Source organism: Rissa tridactyla, chromosome 3, assembly GCF_028500815.1.
Source record: "Rissa tridactyla isolate bRisTri1 chromosome 3, bRisTri1.patW.cur.20221130, whole genome shotgun sequence".
Classification (NCBI taxonomy): domain Eukaryota; kingdom Metazoa; phylum Chordata; class Aves; order Charadriiformes; family Laridae; genus Rissa; species Rissa tridactyla.
The window spans coordinates 69250614-69267871 of record NC_071468.1 but is presented as its reverse complement, the minus strand read 5'-3'; the positions used below and the strand labels follow the sequence as shown (position 1 = coordinate 69267871).

Here is a 17258-nt window from a genome sequence, read left to right as displayed (position 1 = left end):
TCTTTTTAAAACTTCAACAGAATTGATCAGTGCAAATTGGGCACATGTAGAATTGGGATGGGGAGGGGAGTAAAAAAACCAAACAAACAAAACCACAAACAACCAAAAAAAAAATCAAAGCCTCCCAAATTAATTGCCAAGTGTAAAGGTCTGAATTCGTCCCCAACAGCCATCAATTAGAAATAAGATCTCTCTCACTGTGAATTTCCAGTAATCATGGTTTTAGATGCTTTCTTAGGTAAGGTTTGTATCTGAACCTTTGCTTAATAACTATCAATAGATGTATCCTTCACCAACTTATACAGTTCTTAAATTATTTATAGCTTTGGCTTCCACATTATCTTTGACAGATGCTGTAGGATTTCACTATGTTGTGCAGAGAAAGTACTTTCATCCTTCTGTTGTGTGTTTGTGTGATTTGTTTTTTTAATAGATAGCTGATAATTTCATTGGCTACTTCTTTTATCATAAAATTGAGTAAATAATAATAGCTTGCTTACCCTCTCATATCTTTCTCTTATAGACCCTCCATCAGATTCTTCCTTGTCATGATCTTTGATATTTTTTTGTTGCTTTGTTTTGAACTGAGCTTCCTAATCATAATTGTTTAAGATCAAGTTGAAAACTGAGAAATGATTAATTCCAGTTAGGGATCACGCCTAGGCTCACCGATGTCCTGGTAGCCAGAACTGTAAACATCAATACATCAAGGCTTTACCAGGCAAGAGTGGAGCGTTATCATCACGAGGTGTTACTGCACATTCGGAGGGTCAGCAGAAGGCATTAGAAAGAGGAGGTGGTGGCAGAGAAATAGGCCATTAGAAGCGTGGTCTCTAAATTTAAGTAACATGTAGCAAGAAGTGAAGGTTGGATTTCCTGTAGAAAAATGCCTCTGCTACTTAGCTAAGTAGTGGAAATTAAGAGGACGTTATCTTGGCTGTCAGTGGGAGAGGGCTGAGGTGTTGCTAGATACGTTTTCTTCTGTGACTTTAGTTTATTCTCTTGCTATGGAGAGGAAATCCTTATTTAAGCAAATGTGGTGATTTTGTAATGAAGGTTATTTGGCTTGTTTCTGCCAAACCTGGGTGGGTGGGGTGTTTAGAAACGAAAGAACACTTCATGGCAGGCTGGCATGCTATAGTGGTTTCTGTTGAGAAGTGAACGTTTGTGCCTCTGATCACAAACTGTTCCGTAATAAAAATAACAGAAACGCATTTATGGCAGCATAAATTCAAACGTATGTTTCTTCATAAATCAATGGTTTTGTAAAGGTAATAGAAACCACAGGGAGAAGAAAATAAACTGGGAACAGAAGTGGCCTCTGAATTGAAAACTTCTCTCCCTTCTTTAGCCAGCCCATTTTTTAGAGAAACTTAGTCTGTGACCAGTACGGTAAGGTGAAATGGCTTTTATCCTTCAGTCCCAGTGGACTTAAAAATTTCATTCCCCTAGCAATTATTTGGCTAAGTTATTGAAAGCAGGATGTTTGGTTGTAACTGGAGTTAGTGATGAATTGCACGGAAAGGAAAAACATGTTCAGCTGTCTTAAATGTACTTAAGATGCCACTTAAGTACCACTTGAATTCAGTTGGGTGAATTATATTCAAAGTCAATTGCCAGTTACTTCATGGATATGTAACAGGACACAACATGTAATGATGCTATTAAAGCAAATGAAGTTTTTTTGCAAAGTAAACAGCATTACAAATAGGCTTCTGAAAGTCTGTTTTCAGATCGGACTGATGTGCACTCCTGTCCCAAGACAGAGTGCAAGATTCATTTTGTGTGCATGGCTTTGAGCACTGCAGAAGGAAGCATGCATTTCTAGGATCCAACCTTCATTAGCAACTTTAGGATTTAAGTCAGTCTGATTTGTAAAAAGTCTCCGATATACACTTAGTAGGAGTCTTTAAAAACAGATGCAATCTTGGATTAGAACTTAAATCTACATAGATATAACTGTTTTGATTTGTAAGTAGATACTTTTAGTGGCTCTGTTGCTTAAACATATAATGACTTGGAAGACAAAACTTTTTATTTCTCATATGCTACTGATTAAATTTGTTTTCTAAAGCTAGTATATTAATTTTTTACATGGCAAAGAATTCTCTAAGGATTTATGTGGTTTTGTATATATTACCCTAAAACCCATGACCAAACCCAAAGTTATGCAAAGGGAAAATATTCCCTCATGTTTCTCTAAACGTTTCCTCATTTTGCAGAAAAACATCATTCTCTATATCGCAAGCAGTGCAACCCCTCTGAGACACCTGCAAATACAGTTATTACATAGCCACAGATGTCTAAATCTTCATGCTGAGTAACTCAGTAAAGAAACTGTTTACCATTAATTTCAGTAGAATTTTAAAAAGGTTCCCTTTTAGGCTTGTTCCATTTGCAACCATTTCTTTTTAAGTTATCTTTAAAAGCCAGCTTTGAACGTGACTAGACTGGCTATCATAACCTATTGCGGAGTTCACCACATGACGCAAGGACTAATGACATGAGATTTTATTCAGCTCTAGGGCAAGTTTTGTTTTACATTTTCTCTCTCTGCTAGCAGTCTCGGGGCTAACAAACAGTGGATCTTTGGGAAGTTTAGTGCCTGCACTAAACGTCCTTGATCTCAGCAGCATTTCTTGGTGTATCACCATTCCCTCTATGATTGAGAGCCTCATAATCCTTCATGCTCTGACAAACGATGTGTGTCAGACTGGAATTGGATCTAAAGTAATGTTCAATTCAGACATGTAAAATGGAGCATTTACAATTGTTTCATACAATGCTGATAAAAATGACTGGAGTAGAAGGTACATATCTGCTGCTTTGCAGTGATTGCTGCTGTTGGTACAAGTTACCTGATGGTCACTTGTGCAAGTCTTGTGCGCCTTGTGTTAACTTGTTCCTTAATTTTAGTTTACAAAGGTAAAGAAAGATAAAGGATTTAAAGGTGGTAGATATATAAGGAGAAAATGTATTTTGTTTTGTTTTTAAGGTTTAGTCTTTAGAAAGAATGCATTGATAACCAAAGGAAGTTATTGTCCCATGACAATGAAAGGTCATTTTATCCTATAAGATCTTGGAACTATACAGTACTCATAGCTTCATATTCACAGGCAGAAGGAAAAAGACACTCATGCTTTATTTCAGCTCTGAGTTAGTCAAATGTAAGTAAACAAGTTCTTAAACTGAATTAGCTTAGAAACCATTCTTTTTGTCTGCAAAGACATTACTCCAGTCAAAAGTGAGCTTAGCCCTTTCTGCAGACCCTGTTTCTGTGTACTTAGTCACCAGTTCAGTGTTTTAAGGTTTTTAATAATTTTGGTACCAAACGTCATAATTTTCTAACTTTCTGATTAGATAGCGATTAATAAAGTAGAGAGTTCATACCTTAAAACGATATTTTAAAAGCTTTACTTCGAAATTGTTAAAGGCTCTGGTAATTTTGTATATGTTTTTAATCACTTATTTTTTGAGGTTTTCTTGAGGTTTTTCCATCATTCTACATTCCTTCTCCTGTCTACACTTGAATAATTTATTCGACAAGCTCTGTGTGTACAGAATGCAGTGCAGTGGAGTCCCAAGAAGGTTTACCATTAGGATGCCTAGCAACTAGAGTAATACCAATAATATTTGCCAATTTTTTTCTTCTAGGAATTAATCTTTCCCACCCACAGCACTCCTATGAAATTTAAAAGCTATCAAAACAGAGCATAAAAAGGACCAATTCATTTAGCTGCTGTAAATATTTCCAAAATATCTCATTTTTCCTTCAGGCTGCCCAAATTAGTGGCTCAGGTTATGGAGAGGTTTGCATCATTATTGAATGAAGTAATCCATTTACTGAAATCTGATACAAGTGACTTGAGAGAGGGAAGGGCAGGGAAGAGGGAGGTAACAAACTCACTTTTCCTCCCTTTCTAGAGGTGATTTTTCAAACCCATGCTTAACTTAGAGAATTGCTTAATTTCAAATCCCTGATCAAACTGCTGGTGGATCAGTAAAAATGCCTGCCCTGCTGCATTTTCAAACAGCTGAGGTAAGTGACGTCTTTGACCCGGCCGCTCAGCCAACGCAGCCAGGGAGGTTCTGCCATTTAGTTGAAAGCACGTAATGCAAAACAGATAACTTAGATTAAAAGTTGAGTTTCAGCTTAAGTGTTTCAAAAGGAGCCCTGCCTTCCTTCTGTGCACTTCTACATATGATAAACTCATCGGAAGTAAAGAATGTGAGCACGTTTTATTTGTTCTTAGTGTCTTACGCTCTAGACAGTGCTGCACGGCCTTGCTGCCTTACTCATGTGAGAGCAGCAACGTATTCTTTTAAATGTTGATCCAAAATAGACTTGGCTGTGGTTTGATTTAGACTGAAATCGCAACTGTACACGAGGACTTCACCCTAGCCTTTTAAAGCAAGCAGAAGCGTATTTAGAGGTGATGGTCTCATCTCCTTGAGCTAACCTAAACTCTCCAAGACACTGGTTTGCTTGGCAGCTTTCCAGGGTGGTTGCTGTACAGTAGGATTCCGGAGAAGCCAAATGATAGTAGTCTTATAGCTATCACATTCCTTTCGATGCCGGAGGGATTTCAGAATGGAAACAGAAGGGAATGCAAGCTAACTGTTAATGTACAAAATGAGCTGTGCTCGGAGAATTGGGGTGGGTGAAGAGGGCAGAGAGAAGTGTGTGCAGGGAGCTGGCTGAGTGGCGATAGCTCCTAGCTGGCTTTGTAGGATGAACATGCAAATAACAATCCTGGTAAAGTATTTAAAAAAAAAACAAACAAACAAACAAAAAAAAAAAAAAAACAAAAAAAAAGAAAACCAAAAAAACCCACCAGCTTTTGGGAGTCCGATATTGAAATATTTATGGATGGTTGGAAAGGGAAAAATAAAATGCCAACTTTAAATTGTTTAATGCATTTTGCATTTCAGCTGGAAAACTACTCATTACACCCCTAATACTGGTTCTGGGACTGGCACTGGGAGCCATAGCTGTTGTAATAGGTAAGAGTTCTGTATGTAAATGAGCCTGATTCTGATTTTGCAGTGACTTCCAGTATGACACCTCAGTATTTTCATCTTGAAGTGATGGACACAAAGTACAAATTTCGTAGATACCGTTTTAGTATAAAGCACATGACTTTTTTCTAAAAAAAAAAAAAAAAAAAGTCTTTAGAATATTTTTCTTACTTGCATTTTATGCTAATTAGCTTTATTTTTTTTTCCCAATTATTTGGTTGTTAAGGCTTTTCTGAACCAAAATCTTTAACTAGTATAGATAAACTAGTAAAAAGGCCAGCGTAACTTAACATAGTGCTGGGGACAGGCTGACTTAGACCTTCCCTTTAATCCCCCCCGTGGATCACAGTTTTAAGTTCTTGGTCATGTGCATGGCAAGATTTTTGGGGCACTAGCCATAGTCCCAAGAGCCCTCCAGCTTGAAGATGCAAAACACCAACAATAAAGTGGCAAATTGGGATGAGTCAGTCTCAAAATCTGATTCAGCGCGTAGGCTGACAAATTGGATTCCATCACAAAAACCGGTACTGTGAACTCATTTGATAGAGTATCAAAACTCTGTTAATGTAGTGGTATTAATGTGGATGCAGTTGTTCTAGCAAATCTGCTCTTTGCCTGGCTGAACTGAATGCTCCCACAGAAATGAAATAAGCCGTAACTATAAATATATAATTTTACTCATATAAGTGCATATCCACTATTTATGTTGGCAGTAATATGTCAGTCGGGGATCATGCTACTTCACAACTCTTCACCAAACTACTTACTGTGTTGAAAATTTGCAGTGTGTGCGCAGCCCTGAGGCATGTTGGTGTGTGGCACCTTTATTTTGATACAGTAAAGCCAAAATCTATCAGGATAGTTACATTAATAATATTGTACATAACCAAAATACCATTACAGCTTTTCTAGACTACATCTGTCTAAATAAGGAATATTGCTATTAATTTAAGTATTTAGGCTAAGAATACATTTTTTTTTTCTGTATCAATATTCTGAGTTGGATTCACTGAAGATATCTATATTCTTTTTAGTGGCATTTTTATGCCAAAAATATAGGCAATAAAGACTTCTTAATGTCAGTAAAGCTTATTTTTTCTTAGCAACCTGGTATGATTTATGATGGAAAAACTCCACTCTTTTGCTTACATTCGAAACTAAGAGCGTTTTGCAGTAATACAATAGCAGTAATAGTAATAATACCCAGTGAGCCACTGAAGTCCCGTGCTAGGTATGGCCAGGTAAGATACAATCAAGAAGAGGTCTATGAGCAGTTCCAAAAACATTGATTATTTATGGGAAAGTTTTGGGTAAATACAGCAATATTTACTGCCAACACAACTATTAAAGTCATCTCACTATCATAGCTAAGAACTATTTTACACCATTTACAAGGCTGTTGAGCAAAGCCAGGACCCTGGTGAGTGTAGCAGTCTTTTGTTATATGTTATTACTGTAGTTGTGTCTGAAAAAGAAGTCTTTCACCGTTTTCAGTCAGCTGATTGCAAGAGAAGGGAGCGGATGCTTCTTATTTGGGTTTGAAAGAGTACCTCATGACAAGCTATTTTTCACTCGAATAAATCTGATTTATTTATTTTTCCTTTCACGGCTTCCTTTCCCTCAAAAGACTTTTAAGAATAAATAGTTCCCTTCCCAGGCAAGGATAAACATTTGGTATTACTTCACAGTAGATAAGGATGTTTGTAAAAATAAATACTACTTTAAAAAAGAAAAAAGTAAAGCTATAACATGCTGCCTCCATTGCCTGTGAAACTGGTTGAGAACTAGTTTTGTTAAATCAGCCTTGAATTTAGATCTAACGATTGCCAAAAGTTTAAGTTTGTATCTTACACAACAGTATGGTGCAGGAATTAATTTGTCAGAGACAAATTAATGAGTAGGAGTAGGGTGAGTGGGCATTTGTTGTAAAGTAGACAGAAAGTGTAGCTTAACACATTACCGAAGAGACTGTTGCAGACTAGTATTTTTTTCTGCTTGTCCAAATCCTCTTGAGACATGGAAAGCTGCATTTAAATCCTCTACGTACCTTGAAAGAACACAATGCATGCACAAAGGATGGCATTTAATTATTGTTTTCTTCTTACTTTTCTCTTTTGGCAGGTTTATTTGTGTTTCCTATCTATTGCCTTTGTAAAAAGCAGAGGAAAAGGTCACGGACAGGTATGCCCTGGTAAGGATGGACCTTATTCGCCTGAACTGAGCTGGTCCTTCAAGGGCTATCCGCGCTTTGTGCAACAGAGCAATACAGTGCTGGTAACAGCATCAAAGCCACCGCCCTGGAAGAAGAAGGGGGGGGGATCTCCTGCCATCTTCCCTCAGCCGAAAACACTACTGCAGACCAGAAAGCCTCTTTGCTCTGGTGCACTCCGAACAAGATGGGCCCCCTGACTGCTGCTTTTTAAATGTTTTGGGGTTTGGTTTTTTTTTTTATTATTATTACTTTGGAGGGGTTTTTTTGAGTCTAAGTTTCTGAACTAGACAATCAAAGTCTGTATTGTAGCCAGAACTCTACTACCGATTTGGCCTGTGAAGAAAGCATTTAACTGCTAACATGTGCTCCGTTTAACTTCAGCGTCGGCCTTTACGGGGGAAATGCTTAGAAGTGTTTGGACTCTTACTGTATACTGAGCATACTACTTTTGGTATTAAAAACTACTTCTGTAAATAACTTCCATCACACAGCATTCTGTTCAGCATACCAAAACCCCGTCACATGCCAGAGAGCACGACAGCTGGTTATCTTCTGAGTCCTCCTGCTAGTGGGCAAGAGTATAGATTGCCACCGCCAAACTGCAGTGCCTCAGAGGGAAATAGCCTTAGTACTGAAGCTCCGTGATACTTAGAGATATGCTGATGGGTTTCACTTTAGTATTTAAGTTATGACAGTCTGTTAATATTGACTGGGGGGGTGACAGATTTGTTAGAGAGTACAGCATTTTAAAACTCTCCCAGTACAGAAAAAATTCAAAGGGTTTAGTTAACAAGGAAGTGTCAGTGGCCTGTTCTGTCCCAAGATGTCCCTGAAGTGTGATGCAGAACGTACAAGGAAATGTGTTTGCAGGGAAGTTGGAAACCTGCCTTTCTGTTCGGACTTGGCATATAATACACATGCTACACACTAGTTGTGTGAAGATTGACTTGATGAAATTTTATAACCTAAAAAGCACGTTTTGTTTGTTCGTTCAGCTATATAAGTCTTAGAGCATCCGCTGATGTCTCACGAGGAAAATCTGTGGATTTTGGGTAAGGGGAGGGGTCGTGAATTCTTATGAGACCATTTCATTCTTATTCTCTGCTTCCAGTGTTTGTCCTCCTGAGATGATCTGAAGAGAATAGCGATCCTTGCTCTTTTTTCCTAACTTCAGAGTACCACTGTTTGCCACCAGACCTCTTTCTCAGCGCATCGCCACAACAGCAATGTAATTCAGCGTTAGGAATCAGCTACTGAGAATTTTTTCACTTTTAGTTATAATCCAAATTTATCGTACAAATATAACTTAAAAGAAAAAAGATAATAAAATAAATTTGTGTAAGCAGAACACTGAAACAATAAAGAAAGGAACTGAATAAGAGAAATATCTACTTTATACTTTAAAAATACAAGCTGATCTTAAAGAGAAGAAGATTGAATTTGTACTGTGAAGGTACTTTTTTTTTCCAGTACGTGTGTTTGAAGATACATATGTGTGTGTGTGTGTGTATAAATATATATATATATGGGGAGAGGGGGAAGTAGGGAGATGGGCAACGTCCTAGAGAGTCTACAGACTTCAGAATTTAGGCCCACAAATAGCATATGATTTGAGAGGATGTACTTTGCACCACGTTCTTTGAAAATTGTTACTAAGTCTAAATCTAGTTGTAATTTTTAAGTAAATAGTATTCCACCCATCAGCGTAATACTGTTGTTACAAGATACTTTGCTTTGACTTCAAAACCTCAGTGGAAGAAACTGCTGAATTTTGTTTACCTGGAAACAGAAATATCAACTTACCATAGTTGGCTAGTATGCTTATTTTCTGTCAGCTTCTGGTTTTGTTTTCTTGGGGTTTTTTTTTTCTTGTTGAAACAGTGTGTACAAGCACACCATAGTAGTCAACAAGTACTTAATATTTCCATTTGAATTTAAGGGCATGTTGGCCCTGTCGTCGTAACAGTAGAAAGAGTACCTTTCTAAGATTTGCAAATTAAGCAGGGAAACAATGACATTTAGAAGTAAAGTTCAAAGCCTATTATCAATGCAAATCCACCTGTTAATTAGATTTCTTCTGTGACACATCAGTTTTCTATTTGTGTTCTGTCAGAGGTTGGAAGCTGCCTTAAAATCGGTCTAGTTTTTGAGTGTGTTTTCTGAGGCTGTACATATCAGTTGTCTTTTTGGCTTACTCAGGGATTTTTATTCCTTTCTTTAATTGTCAAATAATGAAGATATTTTTGTATTATTTAGAAAAACCTTCAGACCTCAGAGAGAGAGAGCGATCTGGGTTTGCAATGCAGTCTGTAATATGGTGTCAAACTATTCCACTTGAGAATATTTTAGTACTTGAGATTATCTGTAATTAACTATACAGTGGATTAATTTCCTTTCTTTTCCTGGTTCTTTCTAAATATGTGGGATATTCTTACAGTCTTTGTAGCTGTTTTCACTCTGCCATGTTTGCCATTTTCAGTTTCTGATGGGAGTTCAGTAAGATCTGAAATTAAGGTGCTAGAATAAAGAGCATAAAAGGGAAGATAATAGATCTGCACTTATTTATATTCAGAAAGCATGTCATTGTGGGTGGAGGAAAGGAACACACATCTCAACTCCGACATTATCATTTCATCTAGGCCATTTTGGTTATATCGGAACAGATTAAATCAAAGGGAAATGGTTCTTCATTTTCTACACATAGCAAAACAAGGCATCTTTGACCTTGTACAGACAAGTGAGTCTAATCTTGCTTTCTCTGTAAGGGGGGGGAAAAAAAGGGAATGACAATAATACTTGCTTTTGCTTTTCTGTAGAACAGGAAAAATTTTCAAGAGCCAGGCAGAGTAGGGGTATGGAAGTCTTTTTCCATCCATATAAAAATATTCCCACTTGAATACAGTTTTTCATCAATATTATGTAACATAACCAACTGAAATATGAAAAGAAGTTTGGTACAAAACTTCATTCAATGAAATGTTAGCTTTTAAACAGCTCTTCTCATATCATAGGAAATCTTACATACATCGAAGTCATTTGTTTTACAAGAGTTAATTTTTCAGTTTGAAAGAAGTGGAATGAACTTTGTTTTAAGGAAATTCAAGGTTGTTTTTCTTTCATTATGTAAATGTGTTTTGTTTTTTGTAACTGTGTTCTAAAGAAACCATCAGACGGTTCTAGTCCATCTTTATTACCAGAAGACTTCATCAGGCAGCTGAATTAACCTGCCAAGGCAGATTTCATGCTACTGTATGCTGATTATCAGGATTGCTTTCACCACATTTAATATTTAAGATTATTTATCCTTGTGCAAAGCTGTTCCTTAGCGATACCTGTATTCAGACTAGGAAATGCTTAAATCCATTCTACATTAGCTTTCTATTTCCGGCTTGCCTGGCAGTGGATTTGCCCAGGTGCTCAGGTCTCCTTGCAGGCACCCTCCCAGCAGCGCTGCGCTGTGTGTGCCCCGTCCTGCGCCCGCTGGGGAGGCCCGGGGAGCTGCTTTCCCTTTCTCCACTAAGAGTAATTAGTTGTATTTCATTAATTGGGTCAAGTTTCAGGGCTGCTCAAGCATGTGAGTGGCAGGATGAGTCTGCTTTCAGAGCATCGTTAGGTGTATTTGCAGAGCTTATCCAGGAGCTTCAACTGGAAAATAGTTGTGCTTTTCCTTGTGTCAATCTATTAGCCAGTGAGAAGAAGAAACCAAGTAAGAATATAAGCAAGATACAATTCTGAGTAGCCTTAGCTGTAGTTGACCCATCGGTTTTAGTTCCATACAAATAAATCTGCTAGTCTTCAGTTCTCACCTCCTCTATAACAAACAGCATATTCATATCTTTCAGATGTCATTAAAATACAGTGCACTTTGAGTGATCTGTTATCTTCCTTTGGGGCAGTGCGAATGTGTAAGGAAGGAAGGATTTTGATTGTACTAATGCTGACTTCATAACTCTTCCTGGTGTGTTAGGGTTTGGGTTTTTTTTATTTACATCTGTTTATTGGTTCTGAAGTTTGATCAGCGTGAAGTTTTGCTTTATTAAAAATATTAATTTGCAGGGACTATTGCCAATTTGACTAGAAGATGTTTTGGATCACTATCAGGTATTCTTTTTAGCCAAGGGGCTTTCTGCTTTTCCAAAGACTGACGTAGCTCGTGAGATGTTAAATGGTCTGTAGGTAGGGCAGTAATTCTGTCAGAGGATACAAATTTTCTCCAGTGATAGAATGATTTCTCTTGCTGGTTAGGTCTGACAAACTGTTTCATATTCAATGGCCATATAGTTTGACATCTACTCTTGAGTTTTTCAAAATTTAGTTGTGGGGTTTCATTTCTTGAGCAAGGCTTGCATCATTCATAATGCTTGGTATTATAATTGGGTAGGTCCAAGTTGTGGATCAGAACCATGGATTACTGTTACTCTTACAATATATATTAGATCTCTGATTTTGCTGATGGAAAGAATCCTACCTGAGGAAATTATGGCAGAGATAATATCTTAATTTAATTTTGCAGCATTATAGTTGCAGTGGGCCAGCTCCATTCCTGACATCAGCCATAGCCCCATTAAACCAGAGAAGTTGTACCCGTTTTTATGCCAACATGGAGTTTGGCCCCAGATACTTTGATAAATATATGTGGAAGCGTGTTGAGAGCCAGTGTGCAGCAACTTGAAAATCTGGTTCGCTTCTGAAGAAGTGCAAACTACTATGGAGCTGGTCCTCTCACTCGCAGGGTGATACTGGTGCTGTTTAATGAGTGCAGGAGAGGCCGGGGAGTAGGGAAGAATATCCAAACAACATTCTTATTAGAGCAAATTGTCAGGGGAAGGAATACTAGCTTTGAATATAATAAAGAGACCTTCTCAGTGCTTTGAGTCACCAATAAAGTTAGAAAGAACATCCTTAGGCAGTGTTAAATAACATATCTTAAAATTCTGCTTTCTTCAGTGTAACAGTGTAGCACAGTGTAAGAATGGGAATTACAGCTGTTCAATATTTTCTGGACTTACATAAACTTGAAAAAGAGGGCACACGGTATTTAAAAAGTTATGTTGCTGATACATTTGGTGGCTTGTCTTGCTACTGTTATGTGAAGACCAGCTGAGCCTTGATTCAACTGCAGGACAAGCAGTGTTTTCATTTAAGTACTGCTCAAGCTATAACACAACATCCCCGAATTTCTTTCTTAATAAAAGTAACAAGTGCAGCTTGTTGCAGTTACACAGGACTGTCCCTTCCTGGCTGGTTCTTCCTTATCATTCTGTGCAGAAGGGCTCAGGATCTATACGTTCCCTCTCCATTGCTTATATTAGACAATTAATCACTGATGCTCCTCTGAGCCTGATGGTGAAATACCATAAGGTAGGGAAATGAAAACTGATCTTCAGGTACATGCTCTGATTTCAAAGGTAAAAATGTGTAATAAGCTTTAATTATTTACTCCCTAGTAAAAAAGAAACACACAGATTTCTCAGCATAATTCCAGCTGTTTATTTCCAAATATATGTTCTTTTTAAAAAAAAGGAGTAGTTATAATAGCAATTATTTTATTAAAAAAAAGGTGTATTGTGCAAAAGAAAGCCTTTTTGGAGCTTGTTTGGTTTATCAAAACTTGAAAAATTAGTCTGAAGTGTTTTGGATGGATCAGAGTCAGAAGAGAAATTTATTGTGTAAAAATATTTTATATTTTTACAATAAGCATGGATTTTGCACATACCTGCTTAAACACAGTTGCACGGTAACCCCATTCAGTGTTTATCTTGTTGAAAACTTGTCAGAATGAAAACAGTATTGTTGAAATTTTAACCTGCTGTCACTGAGCATCATGCTACTCATACGATGCCACATTTACCTCTTTTAGGAGGAAAACCTACTTACAGAATCCAACCAAGCTGTTCAGATATTTTAAACCTGTCCTATAAAAGTGCTGATGCAGTCAAGAAACACTTCCATGCCTTATGCAAGTTCTGGGTAAGCAGATGGATTCAGTCTTTAGTCATGGATGATCTCTTTGTATAAAAATGCACTCTTAAGAGTTCTTCATAGCACATTTGCATTCTGCTGCTTCGTGTCCAGAAATGGCAAGGACAGGGGTAGATTTACATTTCACTATGTTTACGATCTTATAATAAAATGTTTACCATATTTCCATTTGTTATACACTTTATTTCTTCTTTTCCTTCCACATTTCATAATTTCAAAATGACTTGTGAAAATGACTGAAGATGAAATTGGACCTAGAAAATGTGATCTCATAAGAAGTCATTTCAGTAATGCTTTGCTGAGCTACACCAGCAAAAGATTAATTCTGTTGTATTTAAATTACTTAAATGCAAAATGCTGAAATCTGTTTTTTCTTCAGGGCTTTTAATTTTGCATTTTTTAAAATATGATTAAACAGCACAGTCTTTGTTACATAACTAACCATCTGAGTCCAGATAACTTTTTAAGGTATTTGTTAATTCTTTAGACTATGGCAGAGATGAGGATAATAGGTGCTTTGAAAAAGAAAACGTGATCTCTGTTTCTGAGGAGGTTGTCCAAGCTGAACTTTATTTTAATTCCATGACAGTTCAGTGAGAAATCTTCCCCTGACCCCATTTCTTTTCTTTTACATATTTTAAGGTAAAGAATTCCTTTTAAAATAGGGTTAATTTGAGTGGCAGGAGGTGAGGGTAGTGAGATGACAGATCACATCCTTTTTAGTATACAGGCTTTTGGCACAACTAAAGTGCTGGCCAAAACACTGTGGATTCATTAAAAAAGCAATTTCTAACTCCACGTTGGAGCTATATTCAAACTAGATGCATCAGTGATTAGAACTTTCTGTAGTATATTTGGTGACTAAGAAGTTATAAAAACTGGAGGTAGGCAATACCAGTGTAATCAATGCTTGAATTCCGGTATTCAGTGTGTTTTGTATTATGAGAAATTTTAAATGTGTAAGTGCCTTATTGCTTGAAACAAATGAAAGGTGTTCATTCTCCTCCATAGAGCAATATGGGGATTTCTGTTACGTGGACTCCTACAGACAGACATGTTAAGCCGAAGTAACCAATACCGGTTTGCTCAGAAAGTTGAAAAATGTTACGTTAGTGAAGAAGTTATGTTTTTGCAAATTATAAAAATAATCTGGCATGCCTATTTTAATTCTGATGATCCCATTTCTGAGGGTTTGGTTTTTTTTTTAACTAGCTGTTCACTCCTCTTCCCATCTCTTCTTTCAGACTTCTGCAGAAATGTATCTTATATGTGTTGTCAGAATGGGTTTGGTCTTCCAGCATAACCACCTAGGAGTTTGAAACCACTTAAAGCAATGCAACTTTTTGGAGAAGAGAATTCAGCTGAAGTTAGGTTAGACGCCAGCCAGTGGTGTGTGTACCCTCAAACTCCAGGGCTCAAATGGGCCCTGTTGGCACTAATGTGTGAAGACGGAAGCCCTGAGGACCGTGGTGCACAGAGGTGCGCTCTAGCTAGGTTGGGACTTAGAGCAGTTTAACAGCACTTCAGTGCAATCCAACTTGAACTAACATATCTTATTAATATAAATTGGTAATTCCTCGGGGGGGGGGGGCGTCAAACAAGCTTGGTGGAGCAGCTCTGGGATCTCTGCCCAGCCCTTCATTGCATGGTCGGAGGTATGATCTGAAAAACTAGTATTCATTTTACCCTCTTCAGATAGCTTCAAAATGGATACTGTAGGGTTTATTTCTTTTTCTGGGATTACTTCCTTTCCCAGAAGACAGCAGAAATCTTACCTTTTCTGAAATAGATTTTCCGAAGGACCTGTTTTTTCTTACTAATATTGCTCCCACTTTTGTCCATCTATTGAAAGTCAGGTGCCAAAAATAAGCTACTTGTCTAAAATTATCTTGAATTAGATGAACTTCTGTTAGAAACGATCTTTTAAAAAATACTGAAGTTATATAAAGTTATATATAAAAATATTGAAGTTATATATTTTCAGAACTGTAGGAAAGGCTTCCTCTCTGCTCCCCCCCCGCCCCGAGTTCTTAATTAGTAATAACTGTCACTTGCAGCGTTATTTTTTTTCCTGAAGCATCACACATGAGTGTTTAATCAGGATTCAGCTTGCATGCCTGAAGTTTTTGGTGATAGGGAATTTGATTTAGAGACATACTGCAATAAATTATAAGAGAATTATCCCTCTTACAGATATCTTAATAACTTCTATTTCAGTATTACCTCCAGTTTTTAGGCGTTTACTAAGTCATTCTATAACCCATTGAATAGGAGGCACCATATATCAAAATACTTCTTCAATCTTAGGAGTTACTGTTTATTTTTAAAAGTTACTTCCTTAAATGACATTTTTTTCTCCTACAACCAGCAGGCGCACAACCAAAATGCTGATAAGGCTTTTCCATTATCTTTCTCTTGCGTTTAGCTGATAACTATTTTTTTTGTTGTTGCTGCATAGTTTTGCAACAATGGTCTTCATGCTGTAATAACTTGACAAAAATATTTGTTAGTCTTGGGCAATATTTTACAAAGAATCCATCTTCAAGTTGGTATTTTAAATGTATACCAGTAATCACCGTTGAGTGCTACCTTTGTGGCTGCTTTAGTTTGTGTCGATGTTTTGTAAGGACTATTTCTTGCTACCCTCTTCAGAGTGCCTTTTAATTTAGGAGGCCTAGAGACGGTTCACTGAAGTTTTCTGTTGAATCTATCATAGTAATACCTGATTATTTTTTTTAACCTTGTCCTGATGAATGTAAAACTAAAATCATGTTCTTTAAAAAGCTATAATAGACACAGGTTATATATGCACATGTACATGCATGGATACAAGGGAAGGTGTTCTGCCAATGTTTGTCCTGCTGGACAGGACCTTTTGAAAGTAAGTGAATTTTTTAACAGTTTTATTTTCAAAATGTTACCTCACTAGTATTCAGTAGTAGGTATGTCTCTGTACTGCTTCACTTTGCTAAATACAATCACATTCATGGTAGGCAGTTTAATTTAAAAGACTTTGCGATGAATCTGGTGTCTGTATTGAGAGTGAAGTTCGTAAGTCAAAACTTACGGTATTTCGTTTCCTTTAAAGGCATTCCTTTCACTTAACACTGATATCCCAAGCCCCTGTTAACCAACAGACTGAAAAAGTGCTTCCCCATGACGAAATGGAAGAATGTAAAGTAGCGTTTGAATGCACTCCACCTGTCTTAGAATCAATATGCAGAAATAGGGGGATGTTGTGGATTTAATGAATTGTGGGATTCGTTCACTTGCACACAAGGGGTTTTACAATGTCATCTAGTAAAGTCTACCTAATAAAGTTTTGAAAAAGAAAACTTGTCTGAATGTTTAACTCTTTTTCTTTAAACAGTTACATGCATGCATGATAGTTGACCATCTTCAAGGAGTCTTGCTTTTAAATCTGTGATCTTTTTTATGATTCTTATGCAATCCAAAAAAAATCCTGCTGAATGATTTAAACTTCAGAATCTTTGTGTTCACAAACACTGTATTACAGTCACTTCAGTCTTTAACTGCTTTGACACTGAAAATTAAACCAGATGTAAAAAGCCAGTTTACTATGATGAATATTTTTATTTAAAAATACTCCCTGCCATATGGTGTAATTTCTGGGCTACTGCTTTCAGTTTTAAAAGCATCCTAATATGCAACACAAAATTTTACCTTCTCGTGAAATGTTAAAATGTTAGCTTAAAATAACCCAATACAAAATGGAAAATACGCTGGGATCCAATTTTCCCATTCCCTTGTCAGACTACTTCCTGAAGCTCCAACTCTTCCAAAGACAGTTTGTAGAGAAGGCTGTCTCTAGCTGTAAACTTGAAATATGTAATCCGTTAATTCAACCAGGTGCCTCTTTCTCTGGAAAGAAACTGTTTTCAGTGTCCATACTTTGTGAACTGACAATATTGATGGAATGTTTTGTCTGATGTGTTGGGGATTTTTAAATTCTATGCCTAATTGTGAAGTTGCATTTGCATGTTCATGCACAGGCAGACAGGGTAGCACGCTCGCCTACAGTTCC

General features: G+C 37.1%; 1 protein-coding gene across 2 annotated transcripts in view; it reads left to right on the top strand.

Moving 5' to 3' along the window:
- Positions 1-16548, top strand: part of RNF217 (ring finger protein 217) — a 69040-nt gene extending 52492 nt beyond the window's left edge. The window contains exons 5-7 of one of the 2 annotated variants that reach the window (XM_054195624.1): positions 4933-5004; positions 7141-7210; positions 8343-16548. In XM_054195624.1, the coding sequence (XP_054051599.1) occupies positions 4933-5004; positions 7141-7210; positions 8343-8367 (167 nt within the window). In that variant the 3' untranslated portion in view covers positions 8368-16548. Of the gene's footprint in view, positions 1-4932; positions 5005-7140 lie in introns of both variants that reach the window. The other variant, XM_054195625.1, reaches the window with a different exon arrangement.
- Positions 16549-17258: the final 710 nt, after the last annotated feature.